The sequence below is a fragment of the Camarhynchus parvulus genome, chromosome 11 (assembly GCF_901933205.1).
Source record: "Camarhynchus parvulus chromosome 11, STF_HiC, whole genome shotgun sequence".
NCBI lineage: Eukaryota > Metazoa > Chordata > Aves > Passeriformes > Thraupidae > Camarhynchus > Camarhynchus parvulus.
Window position 1 is genome coordinate 7748459 of NC_044581.1, and position 27586 is coordinate 7776044.

The 27586-nt window shown below is 43.6% G+C and overlaps 1 protein-coding gene across 1 annotated transcript; it reads right to left on the minus strand.

Annotated features, from left to right (window-relative positions):
• Positions 1–436: 436 nt before the first annotated feature.
• PDPR (pyruvate dehydrogenase phosphatase regulatory subunit) lies at positions 437–27586 on the minus strand. The gene is given in 19 exon segments (XM_030956035.1): positions 437–7586; positions 7588–7797; positions 8679–8861; positions 9134–9223; positions 9843–9937; positions 10286–10398; positions 11696–11844; positions 12231–12364; positions 12467–12622; positions 14280–14404; positions 16178–16370; positions 19322–19471; positions 20858–20975; positions 21819–21940; positions 22910–23073; positions 23165–23246; positions 24251–24384; positions 26634–26933; positions 27321–27586. Coding segments are annotated over 18 exon segments (2640 nt in total). The 5' UTR covers positions 26861–26933; positions 27321–27586; the 3' UTR covers positions 437–7391.

Genomic DNA, 27586 nt, shown 5'->3' on the forward strand with positions numbered 1-27586 from the left:
AGCTGTGGTTAACATCCCCTCTCTGGGGCAGAAGGACCTGGCCCCGTGCCAGCCTGGATGCCCAGCAGCAGAGCCCCAGCACAATCCCTCCAGCCTGAGCCCAGCAGTTGGTGATGCCACTGCTCACCCAGACCCCACAGCCATGTCCCAGCCACCCTGGATCCTGAAACAGAGGCTCTGGTCCCATGCAGCCTGTGTCCCTGAGCCCCACCACAGCAGAGGGAATGACTTCAAGGACATAATTTTGAATGTGAATATAGGCAGAGGCAGGGAAGGACTTCCCCAGGGTGATGCAGCAGGCCCAGTACTCACTCCAGCTCCCAGGGCTGGACCATTCAACAAGCCTAGTGTCCCTGCAGGATCCCACCCACACAACCAGGGGCACTTGGATTCTGACACACAAGGGTCTTGCATAACTAACAGCAAAATTCAGAAGTAGTTAAAATGGCTCTTTATTAATATACAAACCTAGCAACATTTAAGCCAACCAAAATATGAAATGAAATCAAGCATGATATAAATACAGCATACATGACAACATGGCCTCAGTGGAGAGCAGCAAACTCACCCTGACTTGTGCGCTTGGGAACAACTGTCCACGTCCTCTGCCACGGGGTGTGGCAATCAGAGCAGCTCTGTCTCTCCTAAACCCCTCCAAATCCGAACTCAGCAGAGGTGAGACCACTGTTCCCCTCGAAGGAAGAGTACCTGGCATGAGCCTTCTCTGACCCCACACTGCAAAGGGATTCAAGAGCCTCCCTGTGCTGCTGGAGACAACCTGCTGGCACCTGCTTGCCAAGGCCCTGTGAGGGCAGAGGGAAACGGCCGTAGTGGATGGGGAACCATGCTGCTGACATTGCTCCTTGCTCTGTCCCACCTCAGCTACATCCATTGCACAGCACTCACAAACATAAGGCACTAGAAGAGTGATTTCACAGGCTCAAACTTCAGTTGTTCTTAAAATTCTGGCAGCGGCATGCATCAGAAATCTTCCCAACCCTTTGAAAAATCTGGTCTCAGAAGACAAAAGCATGAAGGGGGGGTTGGATGAGTGTCCTGCTGCCAGCCTGACCAGGATATGCAGGAGAACCTGTCAAGGACTTCAGAGATACTAATCTGCCTCTGGTTATACTGGAAGAAGTGAGATCTATTCCACTATGGGAAAAGGAGGGAATTTTAGCATGGAAAAAAACTTAGTGGTGCCATGGTGAAAGGCAACAGCACAGTTTTTCCTCCAAAGCACACAAAATGGATCAGGTCCTAGCTGGGATGGCTGACAACTCCCAAGTATCTGCTCTGCTTGTAGCAGGTGTCAAGGATCTGTGTGGGAAGATCAACTGTTACCAGCATTAACAAATCAATAAATATATTAATGTGAACACTTTCCTCATTATAACGTACTGCTCCTCTTCGTTGAGGTTCCTTATTTCAAGCAGGTGGAATCTCTAACAGAACATCAGCCCAGCGTGCCACACCTGCAAAGCAGCTCTGCCTTGTGCTGTAATCCAGAAGCCAGCCTGACATCAGTAATCCAGCCCAGCTTTGAGACAAATGGGAGATGAGAAGTCTCAGAGCCATCTCAGCAAACACGACAGGCGGTAGCAGATCCCCTCCCCTCCTGCTTCTCCTGACTCCTGCCTGCAAATGTCAGCTGGTACAGCAGGGAAGCTTCAGGCAGAGAATTTTGTTTCCTTTAATGCAATGGGACACCCACGGAGTACTCTACACCAGCCCAGGCTTCTTTAGAGAAAGAAGAAACCCCATTACGCCGGAAGGAAAAAGTGAATAAATCCATTTCGGGGGGGGGGAACAAACAGGAAGGTGTCAGCCCAGCAGCTGGACAGGCACAAGGGCTCCCAGCTCCATACAAATTCCAGTCTCATACTGCAATAGCAGCTTCCACCATTCTGCAATGCTTGCTCAAAATTCCCATCTCTGGGCACACAGCACACAGCTTTCCAGGAAGGAAATCAAATGGCAGGCACAGCAAGTGCCCAAACACCTCACCTAAGGCTTTAAGGCATTTATAAATATTCGTTCTTTTTTCCTCTCTCAAATGCAAGGACTACTCATGCCAAGGGCTACAAGCATACTGCTACAGCCATAATACTTAAGGAAAGTTTAAAGTGCAAAGAAAATTTTCAAATGCTTTTTAGTGACAGCTTGAAGTCATCAGATGACACCAACCCCTGCCTTTCTTGAGTTTTGTTCCATGACTGCCTTTTTTTTTTAAATAGAAATCCAAACAATCAATTAAGAAAAAATTAGTTTAAAACAGGAAAACATCCCGAAATAGGCAGACATTATTCTGACCCAGTATTATAATAAAGTTTGGGAAGACAAACATGAAGGTTGTGAACATTTTGCTCACCATTACCAGCAGCCAAAAGCTGTGTTTTAAATAAAAATTACTTCTGCCCTTGTAAGCAACTCCCCATCTCCCTGACACAGGAACCACCTCATTTTTACAGATCTCTTCCCAAAATGTCACCGTTCTGTTCAAACGTGCTGGAAGGATGAGGTTGGTGATGTCAGTGCTGTACCTTTACAGCTACAAGAATGTGCCAGGGAGACAAAAGTGCTCTAAGGCAACCAAGTGCACACAGTCCCCACTTCTCCTGTGTGGAACCATTTCCTTTATCCCAATGAGAGGGGCAAATGTGTGCTGGGAAATAAATGCTAATGCTGTCCCAACTCTGCCTGGAGCCAGGGCTCTCACTTGTCCAGCATCAAGGCTGCAGAGGAAGATGCTCCCTGAGCTGGGAATCGAAGCTGATCATCTCTCCAAGGCTGGGCTTAAGGAGTTGAATAATGAGCAAAGGATCAAACCTTCACTGCACCTCTCCTTCCACCTCAGCTCAGCCACTCCATCATTCCTCCACCAATTTTTATTTTGCCGTGCCTCACTCTCTGATAGCAAAAGGACTAATGCACTCAGCCACCTGAGGAGGAGACTAAAGAAGTGTTAAGGACAGTGGGAAAATCCTGGCACAGGGAAAGGGAGGGTTATATGAGGGGATTTATAGCAGCTACAAACCTGCCTGGAGTTCTGATGTTGGTATCAGCACCATCCAAAACTTGAATAAGTTAAATTGATGCAGAGACACAGATCTAGGGCCAACCTGGCTCCGATGACAAAGCATCAGGTAGAAGGAAGAGAAGAACCTTGTTCATGAGAAATTCTACAGCAGCAGAGTTTGGAGGTGTTACAGGAAAAGTAACATGATCAATGGCAACTCAAATGCAACAGCAGAAAGGAGGAATCCAAGCTTACACCAAGATGTGGAGATGCAGTGGAAGTTTTACACAACCTCCTTTCTTTGCCACAAAACAAGAAACTATCCAGCAAGGCCTATCAAATCCAGATACTGGAGAAAACAAATAGAAACTAAATCTGGCAAGACAGACGTGAAAATTACTGTAACACATCCTCCTGAAACAGAAAACATAATCCTAGAAATAGACTGTTAATTTTATCCTCAGATTGTTAAATATGAACCATATACTCCGGCTTTTCTAGTATGAGTTTTACTCAAGCTTTGCATTACTCACTCAAGGTCTAACAAAACAGGATAACTTAGGAAGGGGCACAGCAAGGTTAAGACAATATAATATCTCTGTAAAAATCATTTAATGGAAGGAATCACAATGTCTTCCCTAAGTTCCCCTGATGGCACTTGGGCAAGCCAGCCCTTCCACGGATGCACATTTAGATGGATTTACTGGCTACCTTCCCTGCAAAGATGCCTCTATGAAAGGAATCTACAGGGCTGCTCCCATTCCGGACAGCGAGACTCAGAGAACTGGTAACAACCCTGTGACTGATACACATGAGGTGCAGAGAGCAGACCTGCAGCTGCTGCTTCAGCACAGAATGAGGCCATTTCCCCTTCTACTGCCAAAGAGAGAGATGCTATTTTTGTGTTTCCCAATCCAAGGTTCATAGTCCTACTGTGCAGAATGAGAACAAACCACCTTTTTTAGCAAAAAGCATTTTAAGGCAGTTTTAATGATGAGAATCAGGATGTAGAGTTTTACAGTCCGACTACAGCAGCTTCGAAGATCTGCTCTAAGTTTTTAATTTTCTAATTTGAAGCTATACTGAAGGTAGTAACTCTTCAACAGATTTAGTTGTTCTTTTTTTAGGCACTCTACTTTAATCATCAGATAAAGGGATTAGAGTCTTACATCACTGCTTAATACCTCAAGATGAAAACACTACACTAGAAGGATCTTCCTCCAACTCGGTATCACTATTTTAAAACGTGATCCAATTGTCCTCTTGATGGGTGTTCAAGTTGGTAAAGGCAAACTATTCTTTACATTGTAAGTTTAAAAATAGCTACACCAGAAATTAAATCGACTAAGCCTGAGCAGCAGTTAAAGATCTCTCAGGATCTGATATAAAACAAGAAGAGAATTCATAGCAGGGAAGGTCGGAGTAGGCGTTAATGAGCTGTAAGAGTGACAATTACCAAACCACCCAAGTCTCAAACAGCAAACACAGTGTTACACAAAGTGTTGCTATATCTACCATCATGGTGGAAAACTATTTCCACTCTCTATTTTTGGTATGGAAAAGTCAATAGATCTAGACATAAAATAAACCTTCCAGACATAAAATAAACCTTAGCAGACATAATGACAAAAGTAGCTCATAAAACACAATTTTACTGTCAGAACTGCTGGAGAAGAGACATCCGTGTATGAAAAGCTGCCTGAGGAACTAGCAGGCACCATTAAATTAGGGAAAAGGAAAAAATAATCACAGGAAGAATATAATGCAGCTGGAACGAGTGGTTGGTAAAGGACAGCATGCTCCTAGCTTTCCACTTTGGTCTTAACTAATTCTAACTCTGCAGAGAACTGAATAGCTCGAGCTAAAATCTCTCTTCAGCAGTTTCAATACAAACTTCAGCACACCTTGGCCCTATACTTTGCCTTCTCCTGAAGGAGTATCATGCCTTACTCAGCCATAACAGATGGTCAATAAACCCTAAGCAGAAGGGCTACTCCACATCTAAGAAGCCCTAAGAACCCTAAGCAGAAGGGCTACTCCACATCCTAAAGATCACATACAAAACTCTTTCTTTGGTTGAATGCCTGTTTCCATGGATAAGAAAGGCAAAGCAGTGTCCCATAAAACCAACAGAGAAGGACCAAGGTCCTCCCTGGTACACATGTCCAGCATAGGAACAATGGGATCACGGTATCTCTCTAAGCAGAAAAGATATGCAAGTAATTATAGAGTTTAAACTGCTATTAGATGCTTTATGAACCTTTCATTTAAGTGATTAATTCCAACATACCAGGCAAAATTTCAGTTCAGAGAGCAATAATAGGGGAATTTGGCAGAAATGACAAGCAGGCGGAATCTCGCCTACAGCAGCTGCAGAGAGTACTCTGAGCTGCCAGATCTCAAAAAGCTGCCCCAGTGTGGTTACTCCTTTTCAGAAACTGGAGAATTCTGCATGTCAATTCAGAACTAGGTTTGAAATCCTGGAAGAAGCCACACATTTCAGTGGAACTCACCCCAGACAAAGGAACTCATGCTCAGAGAAGTGATATCTAAATTCAACCTACTATATCATATGCTCAAATCCTAAATTCCCTTACAGTTTCCTGAACTGGCAGACACAGACCCAACTGAAGGCACAGCTTAAAGCAACTAAAGCAGCAGAAAGCAAACTTAAAACAAGAACCAAGGGAGCTTTTGGGCTCATATTTACATTACGGATGCTCACCATTTAACCATTTAAAATAAACTGTCCAAAAGTGGTTCTAGACCATAGAGAAAGTGTTCACCATAGTTTAATGGGGCAGACAACACTGCAAGGTTGTGTTTGAAGTCCAAAACAGATGCTGGAGCAGAAAGACCATGAGAAGTATGTGGTATCTGAGGCAGGGAAAACATTTAACAGATCTTTTTCAAGTAAATGAAAAGCGTCTTGGTTTTTGATTGTGCTCAAAATATGAAGAAGATGATGCAAATGTGCACATGGCAATTCAGCATTGCCCCATTTCTTTACTATTTACCATCACTGATTGAACTGGCACATTTTGACACCTGAAGAAGGAGTGAATTTCCAGCTGCACCATCTGGAGTATCTGTATGAGAAGCCAGATGCAAAGAGCAGTGCTGAAGAAAAGCACTTCATAACCCCACTACCATGCTCTCTTCACTCCCTTATTCAACCCCTTCAGCTGAGGTACTACTGAGAGACAAAGAAGAGCAACAGATTTGAGGAGGAAAACAGAAGACAAATTCTTGAGTCCAGCAGGAACTGCTGAGACCTTTCCTCACCACCAACAGAAAACCCAGTGTTTCTCACATCACAGGTGAGACAAATGCTGTGTCTTTTCCTACAACTTCAAATTAACCACAGGCAGCTAAAACTACAAGATAATATCCCCTCCTGCTGCTCAAGTTCCCCAAACCAACACAAGTTCTCCACGAACCTTGCCAGATGAGTTTGACCAAGTCACATAAACAAAGTGAAAGACAATCCCCAAAGAGACTGTATATTGTGCAGCTTAAACAGAAGCAGCATTTCAACACTGCTATTTAACATTAAACACTAACATCTATCCTTGTTAGAAATCTGTATTCTTGCTAATAAAAAGGAAAAAACAACATTCCTTTATAGAAGTGAAATGCACATTTTGATCTTTGACTATATTTATAGAAGGCCATTTACTTTCAGTGACCCCACACAAGAAATTCAATCCCACCAACAATGCACTTACCAACACTACTGTCATCTCAACACTCTGATGTTAAATCTACTCCCTGCTAGGGAAAAACCAAAGTGGTGGACAAAGGAGGGCAGTGACAGGCTGGACAACACCAAAACCTGTCTCTAGGCTGTGCTCACACAATGCTTTGTCTCATGCCAGTGAGGTAGCTGATCGTTCTATTGCCGTGTGCATCGACACACCAACCCCTCTATCACATGGTATGTGGAGAGCAGGGTGAGGTCAGCCATCACCTGAACCACAGGCAACAGACCTGCTGTCCCATGCCTTATGCTGGAGAGGAGACAGGAAGGGGGCAGTTTTCAGGGATTCACCCCAACCCTTCCCATCACTAGAAGGTCAGGGCCTTTGGTGGGGTTCACTCCTACACAGACATCCCTGCATGTTCAGCACTGTGCTTCATCCACTGGGGCACAGGGGAGCCTGGCAAGGGTTGAAGGAGGGAGACAGACAGGGGTGGGAAAGCTTGAAAATTAAAGTTTTAAAATATACAAAATGTAACACACTGGAAAAAGTTTAAAAGTTGCAAGACAAGAAAGGAAAAGAAAGAAATATATGAGGTGAGGAGAAAGGGCTGGAAGATGGTGGGAGAAGACTCCAGCTTGGGACAAGGGGCAGGTCTAGTCTACACAGCACTACTCCCTCTGGTAGCCACTCAGTTCCACGTCATCCTTGCGGCGCCGCTGCGCGAAGAGGGAGCTGAAGGGGTAGAGCTTGGCTTTGGCCTGGAAGCGCTGCCCGGCAATGTCGATCTCGTACTCTCCCTGGTTGATGAAGTCAGTGGTCACCACCAGCTCCTCTCCCGTCTGCTCGTCAAAGTGGTGCACGAAGCGCGAGGCAGACATGGCGCTCCAGGGTGTAGCTGTAGGCACTGCTGGTGGTCTTGCCCACGTAGCGGCCATTGCGGAAAATGGGCTCTCCCCACCAGGGCCAGAGGTCCATATCTGTGTCATGGTCCTCGAGAATGAACATGGTAAAGCGCTTGTACACCCCGTTCTGCTTCTGTTCCAGCAGCACTTCCTGGCCAAGAAACTCCATTCCCTGTGGGGAAAAGGGAGCATCAGCTGATGAGAGGGACACGAAGTGTGGCAGCTGCTGAGCTGCAGCAGAACAGGTTGCCGACAAGGGCAATTTATGCCCTATCAAAATGGGCTGCCTCCATACACAAGAAGCCCAGCTCAGATAGCTTTTCTGTCATGTTTGTTGCTCCAGATGTTAAAACACACAGAAACATTTGTGTAGCTGGTCTTTAAAAAAAATCATTCTAATTTTCACTCTAGCAAAAACCATGTCTCCATTCCAGTTTTTGCCATTTTTCTTGTTCCAGAAGACTACCCTTCTTTATAAACCAGAGGGAAACTGTAACTAATATGAAATTTATATCCTTAGTCACTACATTCTTTTCTTGAATCAATACAAGCATTTGTTTTGGCTCATGCAAAGATGGAAGAAGGAAAACAAGACAGTGATAGCAACAGCATCTGCTACCACAAAAGCGTGATATAACTCTACTCTGTTCTACAAACTCCCCTGTTTTATTAAAAATAGAGAACACCTGTTATTGGTGCCTAGTCTCATATTTAACATCATTAAATGACACTGGGTGCACAGGCTGGCTTTTGCTTCATCAGATTGGGAAAACAGTTTAGAGAAGCAAGAATTCTGAGCATCTGTAAGGTACAGAGCACCTCTGCCACATTGGGCACTGCACACATAAGCAGCATCAGGCAGAGGTCACTGGGAATAGTGCCCAGGAAGGAGGAAAACAGAGCATTTTTGTATTTCTAGCAGCCTGCTGAAGTACAAGAATGTATGTTACAGCTACTGCACACAGCCCCATAAAAACACATCCATCTGCTTGGCTGGCATCCTTTCAGTCCAGTTCTGCTCTCCCACCAAACCCCGTGCAGAAGGTGGTGTACCTTATCCAGCTTGACCTGGAACTCGCGTCCACACTCCATAGGAGTAGTAAAAGCATCCAGATCCTGGCCCCAGAAGGCAAAGAACTTCTCAATGCGCAGGCTGCGGAGCGCGTAGTAACCGGCATTCCGAATGCCGTACTTCTGCCCCATGTTCATCACCTCGTTGTACACGTGCAGGGCATACTGCAATGGAAGGGTGAAACACACACTGGCACCAGGAGAGAGCAGCAGCATCTGGCACCACCAGGAATGTCACTGTCCCCTGCCACTGAAGCACGAGAGCTCTGCTCCACTGGAATGCAATATTAAGCAGAGAAACTCCCCCTGGTGCCTGCAGGCAGCTTTCCTGTGGTGCAAATCAGACATCTCATCACCTGGAGTCAACTTGGAAAATGTTTCCGATTTATGCATGCAAGCAACTGCTTTAATTAGCTCAGGCTGCAGTGCACTCTTACCTCTATGGGGATATAAAGCACGAAGCCAGGTTCTCCTGTGTGAGTGATACTCATGACACGGATGCCATTAGCATAGCCCACGCTCATCTCCTGCAGAATCAGAGGGGGTGAAATCATCCAAACTGGAACACAGCACAGAGATCCAGAAGGCGCACAATGCATAACACATCCACACTGCCCAGCCCTCTCGCCCCTTTGCCACCTGCACATACTTGCAACAAATTTAAATTTCCAATTCAAACAGTGATGTCACATTATCCAAACTTGTTAGTCATTTCTTGACACTTGGCAATAAGCCCTGGAACTAGGTCAGGACACAGGTTGTATTCTAGATATAAGACAGAAGTTGAATAGCAACTATCTGCTCAGCCTTTTAACAGGCTGATAGGAGACGATGTCAGAGTCTCCGCTCCCAGCTGCCCCTCTGACAGCTTCATAATTGATTATATGAAACACGTCAAGATATCAAATGGTGACAAGTTTACAGTGAGAGGAATACTGAAAACAAATGCGTATTCACCTATATATTTAGAAAACACAATTCAAAGACAAGTGAGCCCAGAGAGTTCTTTACCAACCTAGCTCAGTAACTGCAGTAAACCTTCCTGTAAATCTTAATTCTCCTCCATCTATCCAAAACATTTTTCCTGTCCTTCCACCCATGCTTTGAAAAACCTAGCAGAGTGAGAACAAAAGCACAGTCACTCACCTTGCAAAAGAGAGAGGGGAAGTGTTCTGCAGTCATTGGGGCATAGGACAACTCTGACAAGACATCCACAGCACGGGGGCCAATCAGATTGAGAGCTAAAGAGGGGAACAAAACAGCATTAGGATGAGACTGGAGAGATCTTGCCTGGTGTCTAACATGCTGCTCCAATTCTGAAATCTTATTGAACCAATAGGTGTGTTTACATTTAAGAACAGAGGAGAAAGTCATTAAACTCTCTCCTGACAGCCCACAGTAAAAGAATGCTGTCTTCTAGCTCATGCCAGAAAAGAGTCTCTGAACTGCTGTTTTCATCTAAATGTTTGGAAAGGAGACAAAATTGCAACTCCAGGCACTTTAAACAATTAACTGGCATGCAGCAGGAGACAGCATTTGTGATTTTGAGCTGACACCTCTGAGGAGGTCTGCTTTTAGTGATTTCTTACCTGTGTACTTCCAGGTCACATCCTCTAGGACCAGGTTGCTGTCATCAGGCAGGTGGTTCTTCAGCCAGGCCCAGCAATGAACTTGTTGGTCAGTAGGGGAAATCATGAAGAAGCTGGAACAGACAAATCAAACCCAAGAAACAATGAAAGAACAACCACAAAGTGAATCAGCTCATTCTTCATTCATCAACTACTCGAGCCATTCAGCAGTTTCCAAGCTAACAGAAGATCAAAACAAGCTCGTTTGTGAAAACCACAGCTCAAGTCTCTGGATCAATGCCATTACATCTGTCATGAAAAGAAATCCTCCACTTCAAGCATTACCAGTGGTCTGGCGACAAGAAGTGACTAGATGTGGAACACAGGGAATTCTGCAGGAAGTTGACAGACTATCTCAAAGGTCACAACTGATTTGCAGAAGGGACTTGCAGCTTTTCACCACCAGTGATTCTCTTTACTCTGACAGTCAGAGTAGAGATGGTTCACACAGCAATTTCTTGTTTTAGCAGAAGTCTTTTCACACACAATGGTGGTTATTATTAACAGTTTCCAAAAACAGAACTCCACTTGATATGGGAAAATGAGCTGCTTGTGTGTGTGTCTGATACAAACTGTGAGTTAAAGTACATCAACATCTGTAGAAATCACTAGGCAAGGACAGAAGCTACTGGTTTCACAGAGAGGACAACACTTTCAAGCAATACATGAATGCAGACAGAAGTGGAAGAGAAAGAAAAACTGTTTCTAATTGAAAGAGAAGCAACAAAATGCTTTCACACCAATACAGTGAAAACACTGGAACACTGGAACATAGAAAACCATCCAGAAAAATAAATCCAACACTCATCTGGGACATGGCTATGAAGTTCTTAAAAGCAAGAAAGCTTTTCATCAGATGCCAAAGAGAGCCCAAACTGGTGAGTCTAAGGGTAAAATCCTGTGATCATGTCAGCTTGCATGAGAGAGCACAAAAGAATGATAAAAGACTGCAGAACTGAGAATTAGAGTACATATACTGCAATGAAAATTGAAATAATCAAAAAGCAGTATTTTCAATGCCCAATTCCAGTAAGGACATTGGTCAGGAGTTAGTTTGTACTTTAAATGGTTACCTAAATTAATAAACTCCAGTGACTGCTAAAAACAATTTGTATCTCGATTAAGAAATTAAACTTCTAAAGGTCTAACATTTTGAGGAAATCTATTTTCATCTGTAATTCTGGGAAAAGGCTTCTTTTCCCCAGTGTTTTTAAGTTCAGAAGCTCCCTTTCACTTGACTTACTCAATTAGGAATACTACTGGAGAAGTGAGACATTTTAGTTCAGGGTGGTGATGAAAGTTTATGGTCTTCACAAAGAAGCCCTTAAACACCAAAAGGGTGATGGCTAAAGATGCTGTCTGCACACCCACCTGCGCTTGCTGAGCCGGGCTATGCTGCAGTCATTCTCATACCCTCCTTTCTCATTAAGCATTCCTGTATGCACAACATGCCCAACTGGCACATCCAGGTCATTTGAGAAGAGATACTGCAGATACTCCAGGGCCTGGTCTCCGGTGGACTACATGAATCAAAAGGAAGAGAAAGTCAGACAAGCTGCCTGAGCAAAACAAATCCACTGGGGCAGCTTAAGATTGCATCCACATCCTGGCCTAAATTATTTCAATTTGTGATGATTGTGACACTGACATCTCGAGTGTAACAGGATGCAACAGTGCCACAGTGCCGGAGGTCAAATTCTATGTATAGACTAAGCTGATATTTCTATAAACTGGACCCCTGACAGACAAAACCCAACCTGTGCTAAATACTATGGTACAACCTGAATTTAGCCATACAGTGTGACTTTCTCTATCTATCCTCAATAGGACACAGAGTTTTTTGCAAAAGCAGACAATAATAAACTCAAGGTCACCTCCACCAGGTGGTCCCTTCCTAGGTACTTACACTTATTTCAAACTTGGTAAAAGATGACATGTCAATAACACAAACTGCTTCCTTACAGCACTTGACTTCAGCACCCACAATATCAAACCAGTCTGGTTTGTAAAAGGTTTTGCTGTGATCCAAGTCCAGCAGATCTAATACAAAGAAAAATCGAAGGAAATATTATTAAACTGGATGAATTAAGACCTTACAGAGACCAATTGGGAAGCACTAGGCAGAGGAAAATACGATCTCACCACTCCCAGGCGGGACAAAATACTTGACTCTCTCAAATCCATGCTTCTCCATCCACCTGGCTCCCTGCGCGTCCAGGCGGTCGTACAGCGGTGAAGTGCGCAGCTGCCGGCCAGTCTGGAAGTCCCAGCGAGGAACTTTCAGATCATACATGAGGGCTGCAATGGTCATAAAGATCCTTTATTAGGCAAAGTGATTATCTTTATCTAAACTTTTCTTCCAGATTATCAGTACTTACTAATATATCTGGACCATTAATAAACTCCCTCAAAACAGCTCCAACCTTCCTTTTCCTGGTTTTGAAAATCCACAAATCCGTTTTGATCCATTTATAGCTCTTCAAAATCAGAGTAACAATATTTGCACAGAACACTTATATTTATAGATACTTATGGTCTCATGACTGTTCTGTAAGATAACAAAAACTCTATTTTTCATGAAGTCATGCTGACTAGCATTAATTATGCAGGATTCTTCCCTGGCAGTGCACTATATCAGATATTTTGACAATGCTAATGCTGGGGTAGAGAGTGCATAGCTACAAGGACCATCTCATTTGCCTTCTTAATACTGGTAATTCAGCCTTTTGTAATCATTGAAGCTTTTCCAAATGGCTTCTCTGTCTGTTCAGCTAGTATGGAATATTTTTATTTAGAAAATAAATTACCCTAATAAACATTAAGCATCCTCCTTAGTTATCAGTGGAGAGTAATAACTTAAGAATGCTTGAATACTACTTTATAAATATTAAGATTCTACCTAGGTCAGAAACTGCTTAAAACTGAAGAGAAGCCAACTAACTCTTACTGAACACTTCCATAATTTCTGCCTCATAGCTAACAATTTAATGAATTTATTGACAATATCTCAAATTGGTACTCCTGAAAGAGAGGGTATTGGGAAGACTAGATTAGCATGGGAATGTAACACTTCAAAAAGGGAATACATTGTTCACTCTGTAAAAACTAGAGGGATACTGTGGCTGTCAGAACTGAGGTTTTTATTGGAAAGCGACTGCAGAATAATGCCCAGAGTATAAAGTGATTTTTTTTCTGGGAAGAAGGTCAAAGCAGCATAAGGTTTTTATTCCCCAGATACAGCAGGGCTAAGAGGTTTACCCAGCTTCTCTGCTTTCACCCGAGCGTATGTTTTTAGTTTAGACTTGGTATTCAAGTAATTGTTCCTGTTATGCAACTTGTGGAGCACTTCATACTTCTATTTTGAACTTGAAAGAAGTCATCCACAATATTCAGACAATATGACAGATATTACAACAACAGGAGGAAACAAAGCCTGGCTCTAGACAAGAAAAATGGCATCTCTAATCTATTCTGCAAGGTATTTATCACAAACTTTGACAGGAGAAAGCACTATGTCTACGAAGACTTCTGAATTATACAAGATAACTGGGTCACCCAGCCATAAATTGGAAGCGAAGGTATTGCCACACAGTAATGATGTGCAAAGAATAACAATCTTTGAGACAGTGTAACATTCCCAGTTAAGACCTTGGCATTGCTTCTTTAGGCTGAAGTCCTACAGAGATACATACAAATTTCCCTATATCAGAGGCAAAGCACAGAAATAGCAGAGAGCAAGGTACCAACTGCATTTTTTTTACAAAAGTTAATAAGAATGCTGGCATACAAAAAAACCCCTCATCATTTCCTTTCTCCTGGGAAGAGGCTGCATTGCCAGGAAGGAGGTCAGGAAGAAGGAAAATGTTTGTCAGAGTGATAGCAGAGGAGAGACAGTGTAGCAAAGGGCAAAAACTTGGACGGCCTGGCCAGAGCTAAACGCAGAGACCTCACTTACGCATGACTTCCATCACACGGTGGCGGAGGAAAGTGCGACTGCTCTGAAGGGTTCCAAAACGTTTCAGATCCAAGGGCCAGACATTTTCCGACGGATACCCATTTACTATCCACTCTGCCAGGTACCTGATGGAAGAAATAAAGACAGACTGAGATACCGGCCAATGTCTTCAGGGAAAAGTGTAGCTTTGAAGTCAGAAGGAAAGCAGTTTGGACTTGAGAATTTCTTACAATAGCGAGAGAGAAGACATGTAACATGGTATTCTAAATATTAGCAGAATCTGGAGAGTTTCCCTTTGTAAAATGCATCCACCAGATTTCCAAATTACTAATTGCCCATTAGGATGAAGCATACAGGGCAGCAGGAAATTCAGGACATGTGCTAAATTAAGCCAGAGCCTGGCCAGGTAACCTGGCTGACACTGTGCCAAATGCTTGGGTTCTGATACAAAAAGAGGTGCAAATACATTTCAGATGGAGTTTAGTGTTTCTGCTTTCTTATTTCTCATTGCCTGGTGTAGGCTCAGCCACAAACTACCAGTGACAGCAATCATTTAGCACGAGGGGCAAGCCAAGTTATGTTCAGCTACACTTCCAGCAGTGAAGGAGGAAGGCATTCTCCAGAGCTAACAGACACAGGCAACTCAGAATTTAGCAGAGCAGAAGGTTCTGTTCACAGCCAGTAGACAACAAAACAAAGGGGTTTGGAACTGATCATGAAAAGCTACATTAGCAAGCTAAGCCGTTTATTTTGGGGCTGTAGCAACAAATGAACAAACAGTGCTTTTACCTTCAGAAATTACTTTGATTCTTAAGAGAACCTCACTGAAAAGATTCTCTGTATTTCATGCGACAACAAAAAAATAATTATGAGTTGTTTCTCTGGTGAATTAAACTATTAGACAATAGACAAAAACTAGTGAAGACAAATGTAGATACTAACACCAGCATGAAAAACAAGCAGTTTTTTAAGAAGGCTGTGTGGCAGAAGGAATGCTCAGTCACCAAAATTAAATGGCAGGCAGAGGGAGAAATGATCGTTCAGCAACTTTGCTGCTGAGATCACATTTAAATGCCTGTCTAAGAATCTGCATTTACACAGGAACTGGATTTTCCTGGGAAATTATTACACCCCTAGCTTACTGTAGGGGACAGTCTGAAACTACTGTCAGCACCGGCATCACATACATGGTGTTTCATCAGCAACAGATTCACACTGCTTTCAGAGGAATTAACTGCTGTATCAACTTGATTGATCTAAAGACTTCAATCAAATGATAAAGTGGATCATGAAGCATAGGAGATGAGGGAATACATGCTTTGCTAAGCTTTTATCTCTTAGTGGTAGTTTAAAAAAAAAAAAATACCAGTTATAGAATCACAGAATAACCTGAGTTGGAACGGATGCACAAGGATCACTGAGTCCAACTCCTGGCCCTGGACAGGATAACCCCAAGAACCACACCAGGTGCCTCAGACCATTGTCCAAATGCTTCTTCAACTCTGGTGGGCTTGATGCTGTGACCACTTCCCTAGGGAGCCTGTTCCAGTATCCAACCATCCTCTGGGTGAAGAACCTTTTCCTAATATCCAACCTAAACCTCCTCTGACATAGGTTTAACGAAGCTTACTTGATCCCCAGCTGCTAAGTGAGATGTGATGCCAGAGGAGAGATGAGCAGGATAGGAGGAGAATCCAAGACAGGTTTTAAAGACACACTGGAGAACATAATCAGAAAACAGCAACTGCTCGTCTCCTTCACTCAAGTCAGAAATGAAAGAGGAGCCTTTGTCAGAGGAGGTGACAAATACCAACCAGAACATTCTACACAGGAGGATCATCTGAGCAGTTTCTTGGCTAAAGCCTTACTTACACACACAACACAGATAGACCACTTACTTGCCTGCTCCCCCACCATAGGAGATGCCAGCTGAGTTCATGCCAGCCAGAACGAAGTAGCCTCGTGCAGTGGGCGACTCTCCCATGATGCATCTCATGTCTGGGGTGAAGGACTCTGGGCAATTCACCAACTGCATGATCTGCAGAGCCTCCAAACCTGGCATCCTGCGCAGGAGGGCACTCAGAAGTGGCCCTAGGACACAAGACAATAAAGAGAAAAATAGTCTCAACACATTTCAGCTGCTTCAGGTGGAAACTGCTTCCATGTTTTGATAGTCATAGGAGAAATGGCTTACTTGCTGGAATTACACTACTCAAAATGGATCACACAGCATACCATAAAAGCAGCCATATTGATCCAGACCAAGAGCCCAGTATAATTTTCAACAGTGCAAGAGCACTGTTCAGTTTTGTTTGGGAAACAGGAGCAGACATTAAATAGATACATAGTGAAGAGTATGAACAGGCAAATGTATAGGACGCTTGTCACATGCACTCTGCAAACCTTCACCTATCAGCAGCTCAGAGGATTTCCTAAGTATTTGGTATATTTTTCTGTATTTAGAAACCCATAAATTGGTCTCTCTTAAGTACTAGACCAGTCTTTCCCAGCCTCATGAAAAAATCCAACAGACACAGACAAGGAGCCCCATGTGTTAAAGTCTGTTGAGGAATCACCACCTTTTGTTTTAAAGCCCACACTCATTTTCTTTTTATGCCTCCTACCATTAGAAGAGACAGTGGTCAGGAATCCCCCTTCCAGCCTGTCTATTTCACTCCAGATTCTATAGACCTCTGTTTATTTCCTTTCTGTCATCTCCTTTCCCCAGCTCACGCAGTCACTCCATTCCTGGAAACTATTCCAAGCTTTGATAAGTCTCTTGCTGCTCTTCCACCAGACCGTCTCCAGTCCTATGATACCCTCTGAAAACAGGGAGCCTAGAACAAGAACTAGCATCTGGCAAAACAAGGATTTAGTGTTGCATAATGAACTGTATTTTCTGCTCCTTTCCCAGTAATTCCTATCTTGTCTTTTGCTTTGACCAGCGCTGCACTGATGTCTTCACAGAACTAACAGAACTAATACAACCCCCCAAGGTGTGTTCAAAGCCCATCATGTCACATGGTGAAAACAAGACCATCCCCACACACCCCCATGCATTTGCGTCACTTCACATTTATCCTCATTGAATTTCCTCACTGCTTCACTGCTCAGTCACGCTGGAAAAGTCCTTCAGCAACTCTTCACAGTTTGACATTTGAGAGCATTAATAAATGGGTAAGGTATCTACTTGGCTTTTGTTGCCCAAAAGTTACCTCTGCTTAATACTCCAGATAAAAGCCCTCATGATTCAGCCCTAAGAACACTTCTGAGCTTTACGCACAAGCAGTAAAATAATCAGATTTCACATTACCTAAGAAGCTACAAACAGAACTGACCCATTCTCTCTCTTCCCTCTCTCAAGCACTAGAATTCCAGAATGAGAGCCTGGTGTTACAGGCTATTTTTCTACTGATAAAAAGAGAGATCAGTGCTAGATTTGTTCTCATACCCAGTTCAATTTAAGCGACTCCACGGACTATTTTAAAATCAAAAGGTGTTCCAACGACAAAGATCAAAGCAGTAATACAAGAGCTCAAACCCCAGGAACTGTGGCCCTAGAAAAGGATCAAATACTGCCTGAGTTAGCTCTGACTCTGCTCAACTGTTCAGCACATTTGAACAGATAAAAGGGCAAAGCTGGAACATAGCATGCAGCTGCTTCAGAAGCTTGGGCAATCTGGGGGTGCCAGCAAGCAGTGCCTTTTCATTTTATCCAAATGAAAACCAAAAATGAAGTGGGTGCAGAGCTTGAGCAACTCATTACTGAAGTTAATATCTTCAAGCAAGTCTTTAGGCATCTAGGGATCTAAAAACCTTTAGCATATGCCAGCACAAAACAGCACCCCATCCTGGCTTCACCCCCTGGAGTTTAAACTTTTACAGTATCAGTATGGTGTCTCTCAGAAATCAAAGTAAAATTATTCAGTTTAACTTGAAGCATAGCTGGAAGAACATATTATGACTGCAGAAAGAAATCAGTGAAATTCCATCCATGCCTAGGGTCACAGAGGCATGTGTATTCACAAGGGCTGCAGAGAGCTCTGATAGAAGGGAAAGCTGGATTCCTGAGTACAAGGCAAATCTGAAGATGAGAGAGCACATACCAACTTACCAGGTATCAAAGAGGCAGGAGTGGTTGGGGAAGAAAGGGACTCACAGACCATGCTATGCTCTTTCCTAGAGAAAGAGCCCTCCATGTAAAAATATATGTAGAATATAAAATCAGAATCAAATAAAATGAGAAGAGAAATACAGAAGAGTTGGAATATAATAAACCACTGTCAATGGCAGGACGAAGTCTGGGAAGCCACAATACCAACTTCTGTCCACAAAGCAACTGCCACTGATAGAAATGCACTTGTCAGTCCCTGATGAAGAGAGCTGCAGAAACAAAATACCACAGCTATGTGGCAGGTCAACAGTGTTGATCCACTGTGTCACGAGAGGAGCAGCATGTGGCACTGACAGTCAACAACTGAAATGGAAGAGCAGTGCTGGGAAGCTGATGTAGTACCTTGCTGCTCTAGAGGAAGGTAATACATGCTGAGGATTAGAGGGGGTTTTTAAACATTACACAGATATCACAGAATCCTGGAATGGCTTAGGTTGGAAGGGACTTTAAAGCTCATCTCATTCCAACCCCGGCATGGCGGGGGCACCTTCCACTAGACCAGGGTGCTCCAAGTCCTATCCAACCTGACCTCAAACACTGAGCAACTTGTGCCAGTGCCTCATCACACTCACAGGGAAAAATTTCTCAATAACATCTAATTCTGCCCTCTGCCATTTGGAAGTCATTCCCCCTTGTTCTAGCACTCCCTGTCAAAAGTCCCTCTCCAGCTCTCCTGTAGGCTCCCTTCAGATACTGCAGCTCTTGGTAAAGGGTTTTTCAGCAAATTACTGACAAATGAAGAGATGAGTGAATTTGAGAGAACATTCATCTTTCCCACAGATCAATGACAGCTGGCACTGCTGTGAACTCTGCCTTCTGCTGAAGGCACATGTTTCACTGCTGTGGGAACCTTTCTTCCCTAACGTACCAAAATGATCCCAGTCCTCTTGAAGGTTCTGGATCTCCAGCTGGTTCCGTCCCTCCGTGAAGAGAGGTTTGGGGTTTTTCTCAAAGCCTCCTGAGAGGATGCCACCCTGCCAGTTGCGTATGTAGATCCTGCCATCAGGGTCCACAATAGCTGCAGAGGGAAGGGAAGAGGTGAGAAGGGAATTGAGAGAAGGGATATCTATCTCAGGCTATTGTCCCACAAACACCAATGATGGAGGGCTAGTGACACGCCAGGCCAAGCCAGCAGTGTCCCAGCTTGAGAAGGGACAGTATCAGTTCCCCAGCCCCATGCTGTCAACACCATTCTCGTTCTCATGTGACACCCTGGTGAGCCAGTTTAGATTAAACCATTAGCTCCCACCACAGCCATGCAGGATGTTAACTTCTGGAGAGCACAGTAAACTGAATTAAACCTGAGGAGCCCCAAGCCAGCAGGACAGTGTTCCCAGGAGTGAGAGGACACAAGAGGGATTCAGAATTCTTGTGGCACTGAGAAGATATTATACTGCCTTAGTTCCACTGAAATGGCACCCAAGACCAGACCTTCCACCAAGACATGTCCTGCCTTGCCCCTCTTTCTCCTCCTATTCTAAGAACAGCTAAATTGTAACAGATGCAGCTTACTGCAGGCCAGCAGCACAAAGAAGGTGGGCAGCACTGGGGTGAGGACAAGGAGTCAAGACTGGATTGCTCCCTCCACTGGTAGTGTGCCAATTTGAAGTATTTATGTTACTCCACCTGACATGCTGTACAATTTTTGCCATGTTCAGAAAAGCTGAGAATACATATATGTGAATATATACATACATACATACATACATATATATATATATATATCCACATACAGGAGTTTTAATTCGTCCAATAAAAGTGAAGCACTTGGACTCCATTCAGAGATCTCAATTTCCTGGACAGTGTATACATTACTCATTAGAAGCAGAAAATCCTGGCAACAACTGAGAGTAAATAAGTAAAGCTTTCTACTTCTCAACCACAGTTTTCAAACACAAAGGCTTTTTTTTAAGAGATCCAAAAGCCAGAACATGGGGGAGGAGCAATTACCTCAAGTGTTTGGTTGCCCCTACAGCTCATAGACATGTAAATGCCATTGTAAAGCCTTAGCTTCAGTTGGAGGAAAGGAATAGATGGGCCACTTGGGGCCAGCAGCCTGCAAGGAAAACATAGTGCCAAGGCTAGCACACTCTCCAGCCCAGAAATGCAACAATCCAAGACTCAGACACAGCTACGACTCCAGCTAGAGTCAAGGTCATTCTCCTGCTAAGTTGATGAACTCTCAAAATCATTTTCTGCAGGAAAAGCTTTCCCAAGAGTAAAGAAAGATATTCTTTCTACCACTGAAAAAGGATATTCAAAGCAATTCAGAGAGGACTTCACAATCCCAAATGAGCTGAGGACTGATAGCCTTTGGTTGGCCTTTTTGTCACAAAATACAGGTCACCTTGGAAAAGCAGGTATAATTCACCAAGAAAAGTGAGAAGAGCTGAAGAATTCTTACTTGGTAAGCTGCTTGACAGAGGCTCCTGCAAAGGATGTGTCAGGAGGTAGAAGTGTTCGCAGGCATGGACTGGGATATGGACTGGTTCCTCCCCAGAGTGGCCCAACTCATAGGCCCACTGAAATCAAAAAAATGCAGGTCAGAATGGAAAAGAAAAAAAAACCAACAAAACAACAGCTTCAGGAAAAGAGCAGGACACAAGCACCACTCTGATTTTGCTTTCATAAAATACCAAGATTTGGTTCAGACCCTGGGACATTAAACAGACACAATTTTTTTCTCTTTTCTTAGAATTTGAACTGTTTTGGATAAATACTGTTTTTCTGTTCCTAATATGATAACTAGAAAAGTGGGGCCCCAACTCAAAACTAAGAAGTACCAGTTTACAAAATAAAAGCAAAATAAGATCTGTAGACCAAAGTCAGTACTAGGTTCAGCACCTAGAAGCAGAATAGTCAGCATTTAAATGCCTGAACTAAGACCCTTTACTAATGAGGAGGACAGCTGCTAGCTGAGAAACTGCAATTGTCAGGTGTATTTTCTAGCAGAGAAGACATCACACTAAGGAGTAAAAACAAATAAATTTTTCATGAGGGAAGTGAGAAAGAAGGGCCTGTCTCCCTAACAGCCAAAGCAAAGTTCTTCCTGTCAGAAGGGTGAACCTCCTGACAGAGAGAGACCATGGACAGAGCTGTACCAACAACCTGCTGGTACTGCTCAGCAGGTTAACACCCAGCCTTTGGTGCACAGCAAATGGCAAGCACTGCTTTTCCTCCTTTACTCCTCCTTATCCTGCTGGGATAAGCTGATGACTAACATGATTTGATCTACTCCAGCAAACCAAGCCAAAGCACAAACCATTAAAAATCCCAAAAGGAAAACAAACAAAAAAAGAACCATAGGGAAGTGCATGTATTCTTAAGCAACAGAAACAAGAAAGAAAAGATTTAAATAATTCAACCTGGCCAGCACAGTTGACGAAGTACTCGCATTGAATCCGCCCTCTGTCAGTCTCGACTCCGGTCACTCGGCCCTTCTGGATTGTGACATGACTGACACTCGTCCGCTCGTGAATCTGCACACCTGGAGTGGATCACAAAGCCAGCATGCCATGAACCTTCTTTCTAACGTGTCAGACTGCTAGCTTTAAACCCTTACACTCAACCAAAATGCTTATTTTCTCTTGGAAACAAAATTTCTATTCTTGACCCAGTAATTCTTAAGCAAAACCCTATTATTTGTAAAACATCACATGTACAATTTGTACAGGCTGAGACAGTGAAGAGCTACAGTTTATCTTCCCATGTGACAATCTGGGTGATAAATAGATCCCCAGTATCAACAACATAAAAAAAAGTCTCAGCTATGGACTTCTTTCTATTAAAATTCCTTTATGCAACAAATTTTTAGTTTCAGATGGCATGACTGGTTCTCTTAGGGGAAATAAGTAATTTTGTGGGAGAAAAAATCAATAAGCAGTATGCAATCAAGCTGGGCTAAAAGAAACCAAGAGGTATCTTCCTAAGCAGCTTCTTCTGATCTGATGGACTTTCATCCTTAATGACCTTTATTTCCTGTGATCTTATTTAACTTTTCCTCCTACTTTTAAACCACACACTGGTCAAACAGCATTTATTAATACACTTCCAAACCTATTTCCAAAGCATATGTGCTCAATTAAATACTCTACAAGGCTCAGCCACTCTTATTCATTTATAGGTAATTAACTATTTGATGTGCAATTATGAGTCAATTCTAGGAAGGAAAGAGTGCACGCTTTTTCAGAGAAATATGTAACCACTAAGGACAACAAACAGGTGTAAATACATAACCACTACAGACATCAAACAGGTACTTGAACTATCCCAGGAAACCTGTAAACATTCGGCACATAAAAAATCAGCCTGCTTTTTCAGAAATAAACAGGTTTAAAGAATCTGAACTTCACAGAAATAGAGAATTTTGGTCTTCAGGGCTCAGTTAGAATATCAAAAGAGATGCAAACATAGCTATCATGCAGGAGAGCACTCTATAGATAAAAAAAGCTCCTACCATTCCATGAGGCAGCGGTTGCCAGAGCCAGACTCACGTTGGCCGATGACACGAGTGCATCTTCTGGCACATACATGGCCCCCACAAGGTCATGGATGTTGATCAGTGGGTGGAGCTGTGACACTTTCTTTGGGCTGATAATTTCACATGGTATTCCCATTACACTGCCACAGAACATAAGAAACACAATGTCATTTGTCTTGCAGGAGAGTTGGTGCACACAGAAGCTGAGTTGTATTTCCTGCTCATACGTACTTCAGCGATGAAGCAATGCGCTTCAGAGAGATCAGTCGGTCCTGAGTCTGAGCCAGTGAAATAGAGCCTGTCTTCATGTACCCTATGACAATGACCAAAGTCAAGTCAGATTTGGATAGGATCTTGAATTCCTTTCCATCTCAGACTCACTGCTTTAATATAATTGCAGACTTGTTGCTTCTACTACTCAGGAGCCTGGAAATCTCACATCCTCAAGTAACTTTAAACACTTATGAGCTAGTAATTAAAAAGTGCATGAGAGAACTTTTTAAAAAAAGCAATTTAATTTTTAATTGTGTTCTCTTTCTACTTCATATACTCCATATACTTTTATACTGTTTATAAAAAAAACCCTGAATTTCACATATGGTAGCTATTAAAAGAGAGAGAAGTTAAAAGTGATCTAATGACTACTCAGAAGAATAAAACTTACAACTAAAAGCAGATATTATATCACTCCAACACCTGCACTAAATTAGTATTCATCTTAATTGCAGGCATAGTTATGAACCTCTATTGAGGTATTCATTTGTCTGACATACATGACAAGTTCTTAACAGAAGAAAACTTCTAGTGATCAAGTTCTTCCTATCAGGTACATGCCCAGATATTTTGGAGGGATAAGGAGAATTTAAACATAATCTTTTTTGTTATTTCCAGGGCTAGACTGCAGTAGGAAACACAACTTTGCCTATGCTTCAGTGCTCCTATTAACCACATTTTCTTTTTGAGAGTGAATCAGTGCACAGAACAGGCCAACTTGCTCCAGTCACTGCAATACATTTTCCATGTCCTTGTGAAAATTCCCTTGTCTGCCCAAGTTACAGACAACGTGCAAACTGTCACAATTTGCAGGTAGTCTGGCTTCAGTCTGCCCATCTGAAATTCTTCTCCCCATTCTGACTACACTAGTGACATCACTTTGCAGCTGATTAGGCCCATATGTATTGTTCTTGAACAGGACTTTCAAGCCTTAAGACACTGTAAAACCACAGTCAGTGTGGTTTTATTGCTTATTCACACATATTTCAGTCTCAGTACTTCAGTTTCCCAAAGATTATTACTCCATGATGACACTTTCAGTACCTGTTTGCACTCCTGTCTCCTGTTCCAGCTGCTGGTAGAGCTTGTTTGAATAGTGTGCCATCTTCAGCTCTATGGACACGGGCCTGGCTGTGCTCACAATGCCAGCACAGAAACGAGTGGTGCCAGCAGCCAACCTGCAGGAGAAGGTGCAGAGAAGGGCCATGATCATACAGCTGCCAGGTACACACTCCACACCAGGCTGCTCCAGCAGCTCCACTGGCAGCACAAACCACACAGCAACTTCTCCCCCAAACACATCAGAACAACACTAAGTTGGATGATGCAGGGCTGACAGAACCTCTAGGATTATATTCCTTTCACTCACTTTTGAAAACACGTTGCATTCCAAGACAATTTCTCTTTAACAAGCCCTAAACATTGACATTTTTCAAAGAAAGCACTTTTTGTATGAAAAAAAAAATCTTACACTTAAGTTGAGCTGCCCAATTCTTTCTTTCTCCAGGAAGGATTTTCATCAAATCAAAATTAACTTGGTTTTGAGTCTTGCATCTTTGAAGATTACAGTATGAGCAAGTCCCTCTCACTCCATAACAACTGCCATAGACAAGAACACATTTCTTGTCCCTAAACCATTGAGCTATTTGGTGAAGAGCTGCTCTAGAGACAGAAACCTACGCAATTCCATGCAGCATGGACAGGGGAAGACAATTAGATTTAAGCATCTCCCTTGCAGCCCGCTTCCACAAGAATTCCAAGTTACCTTTGCTGCTGCTGAAGCCATCCTGCATTTCTCCATTTGACACAACTGCTTTCAGCCCAGCATGTCTATATTCTCTCAGTAATTTAACCTAAGATTCAGTTGGGTAAGGAATATTTGCTACAGCCCTACTCAACAATAACCCGAAGAGAAGAAGCACAGTCTTGCTATGCTGTGCTCCTCATAAGATATTTCTGCCACTGCAATATTCCTCCTTCTCCTTGAGCATGCACAGACTGAGCCTACACAACATCTTAATTCACTGCAGATCTTTAATGAGCTGTTCAAACCCTGCTCCAAGCTAGCAAAAAAGACAATCCCTTCCAAACACAGCCCAGCACCCCACTTTGCTCAGAATGACCACACTCACAAGGTCTCAGATAAGAATACCCAATTCCTTTTCTTTGCAGCTAGAAAGAACCTGCTGCTTCCCAGCCACACAAACTCCAGGAACCACAGCTAATTATTCCTGAAGACAGTATCAGGTGGGAAGCTCTAAAGTAGATGATAAATATACAGTCCAGCACTTATTTAGGGCATTAGAAGCTGCTACCATGAACACCTCTTCATACCCTAAAGTCTTAGTAGTGTCTCATGCCCAGGATCCCCGAACTGCTTAATTAAAACACCACAAATGACCCTCAGAAATGGACATCTAAAACAACAGGGGAAATGCTGGGATGCACAGCTTTCAACAGGAACACTGCTCTGCTACAGAGAGCTGACCAAACTCACTGAGGGCACTTCTGCCAAACAGTAACAGCCTTGGCTATTTTACAGAGAGCCACTAAATCCTCCAACAAAGTGGATAATCAGAGCATTTAACCAGCTTACAGGGTGATGTTTTAGTGATGCCTGCTTATAACCTCTTGCAATCTCTGGATCTTTGCTGGCTGAATAATGCTTTAGACCTGCTCTGAGAGGTCAACAGGGGCTGTAGGAGTAACGTGGATTTTTATTTGTTTTAAAACGGTCCATTGTCTTTGCCAGCTGCATTGTTTTACATGATCACCTGTGATTACAGCAGAGCAGCTAGGTATCTCCCAAAGGAACTGTGGTGCATGGAAAACCCACACCAGAGCAGAGTTCTCCTGATGGGAACTGCAGCACATGCAGGATGCTCACTGGAGCCCAGTACTGATCACACCCCACTGTGTCACCCCCATGCTGCTCAGGGCACTGTGGGGAGGGAGAAGACCCTGGAGAGCAGGAGTCAAGTTGACAAAAAAAAAGATGGTGTTTTAATGCTTGCTTTTTGTTTCTCACTACCTGAATCTATTGTAACTCATTAAATAAAGTCATTATTTTAGATTAATTCTCCCTAGGATAAGTCTGTTTTGCCCACAGCAGTACAATCTCCATATCTTTATCCTGATTCACAAGTTCTCTTGGCTTAATTTCTTTCTGTCTTGCAGAGGGAAATGGCATGGCTGCATGTCAGTCTGGCCATGAGCTATGGCTACCCCACCACAATCACACAAGGGATACTCTTCACCTTGCAGAGCAGCCATGTGCTTGGGAAGGGGCAGTAAGTGTTGTTATTAATGTTCAGTATAACCTTATTTCCCCCAGGGAAAAGGTGAAGAGATAGAAGCATCACATTACAGCAGATATTGTTCTGCGTAGAAGTCTCGTTTTGTTGGGTTTTTAACCAGAAATCCTTACCTGCCCTGCTCAAGTAAGACTATATCCTTAAAGCCCATCTTGGAAAGGTGATAGGCCACAGAGGTGCCCACGATTCCACCACCACAGATGACAACCTGTGCCTGTGCTGGCAGGGAAAGCGAGTGAGGCTCTGCTGTGGTGGAGGTGCTTCGCTGCGAGCCAGTCATCCTCCTCCATTTCGGGTGAGCTGCCCGCCACTGGATATCGGACAGCAATCGGAGAAACATCCCGGCTGCTCTCTGTCCCTTTTCCTAAAGCACCACCTAGATGTGTTGAGATGTTACCTCAGCACCACTCCTTCTAGGAAGGAAAAGATGAGACTCACATTACCACTTATGACACACAAGGCTGGCAGCAGGACACATCACGTGGTGTGCTGGGTATAAGTGGACATGAGAAAGCTGATGAGCAAACTAACAGGAGGGCAGTTACTCCTGAAACAACAACCTTGCCGTTAAGATTTAAACTTAGATCATGAAATAGGAACAGAGCATTACACCTTTGGTTTTGACATACTGCAACTTGACAATGAGCAAAAAACCAGACGAAAGGTGGAAAAGCTCTCACACCAGTGACAAGGAGAGCTGAAACGGCCATCAGGCACAGATCATGCTCTGGAATGTTTCCGAAAGCCAGAAGGAATTAGGGCACAAATAAGCTTGATTATTAACGCTGCCAGGCCTTTACCTGAAGAAGGAGACGAAGTCTGTGGTCAGAGTAACTGGCACAGGGCACTGGAGAGGCTCCTCCGGGAACAGCTTTACCACAAGCTTTACCCCAGGGCCTTGCTGCGGCAGCTCCCCTAGCAGCAGCAGCAGCACCGAAGGTTCCCCCACCCGCAGACTCCGGTCCGTGCCGGGAGCCTGAGGGACGCAGCTGTCAGGGCGCGGGGTGTCAGGGAACCCCGGGCCTGGGGGCCCCCGCTTCGGCCTGCTCGCCCCCGCCGGCGCCCC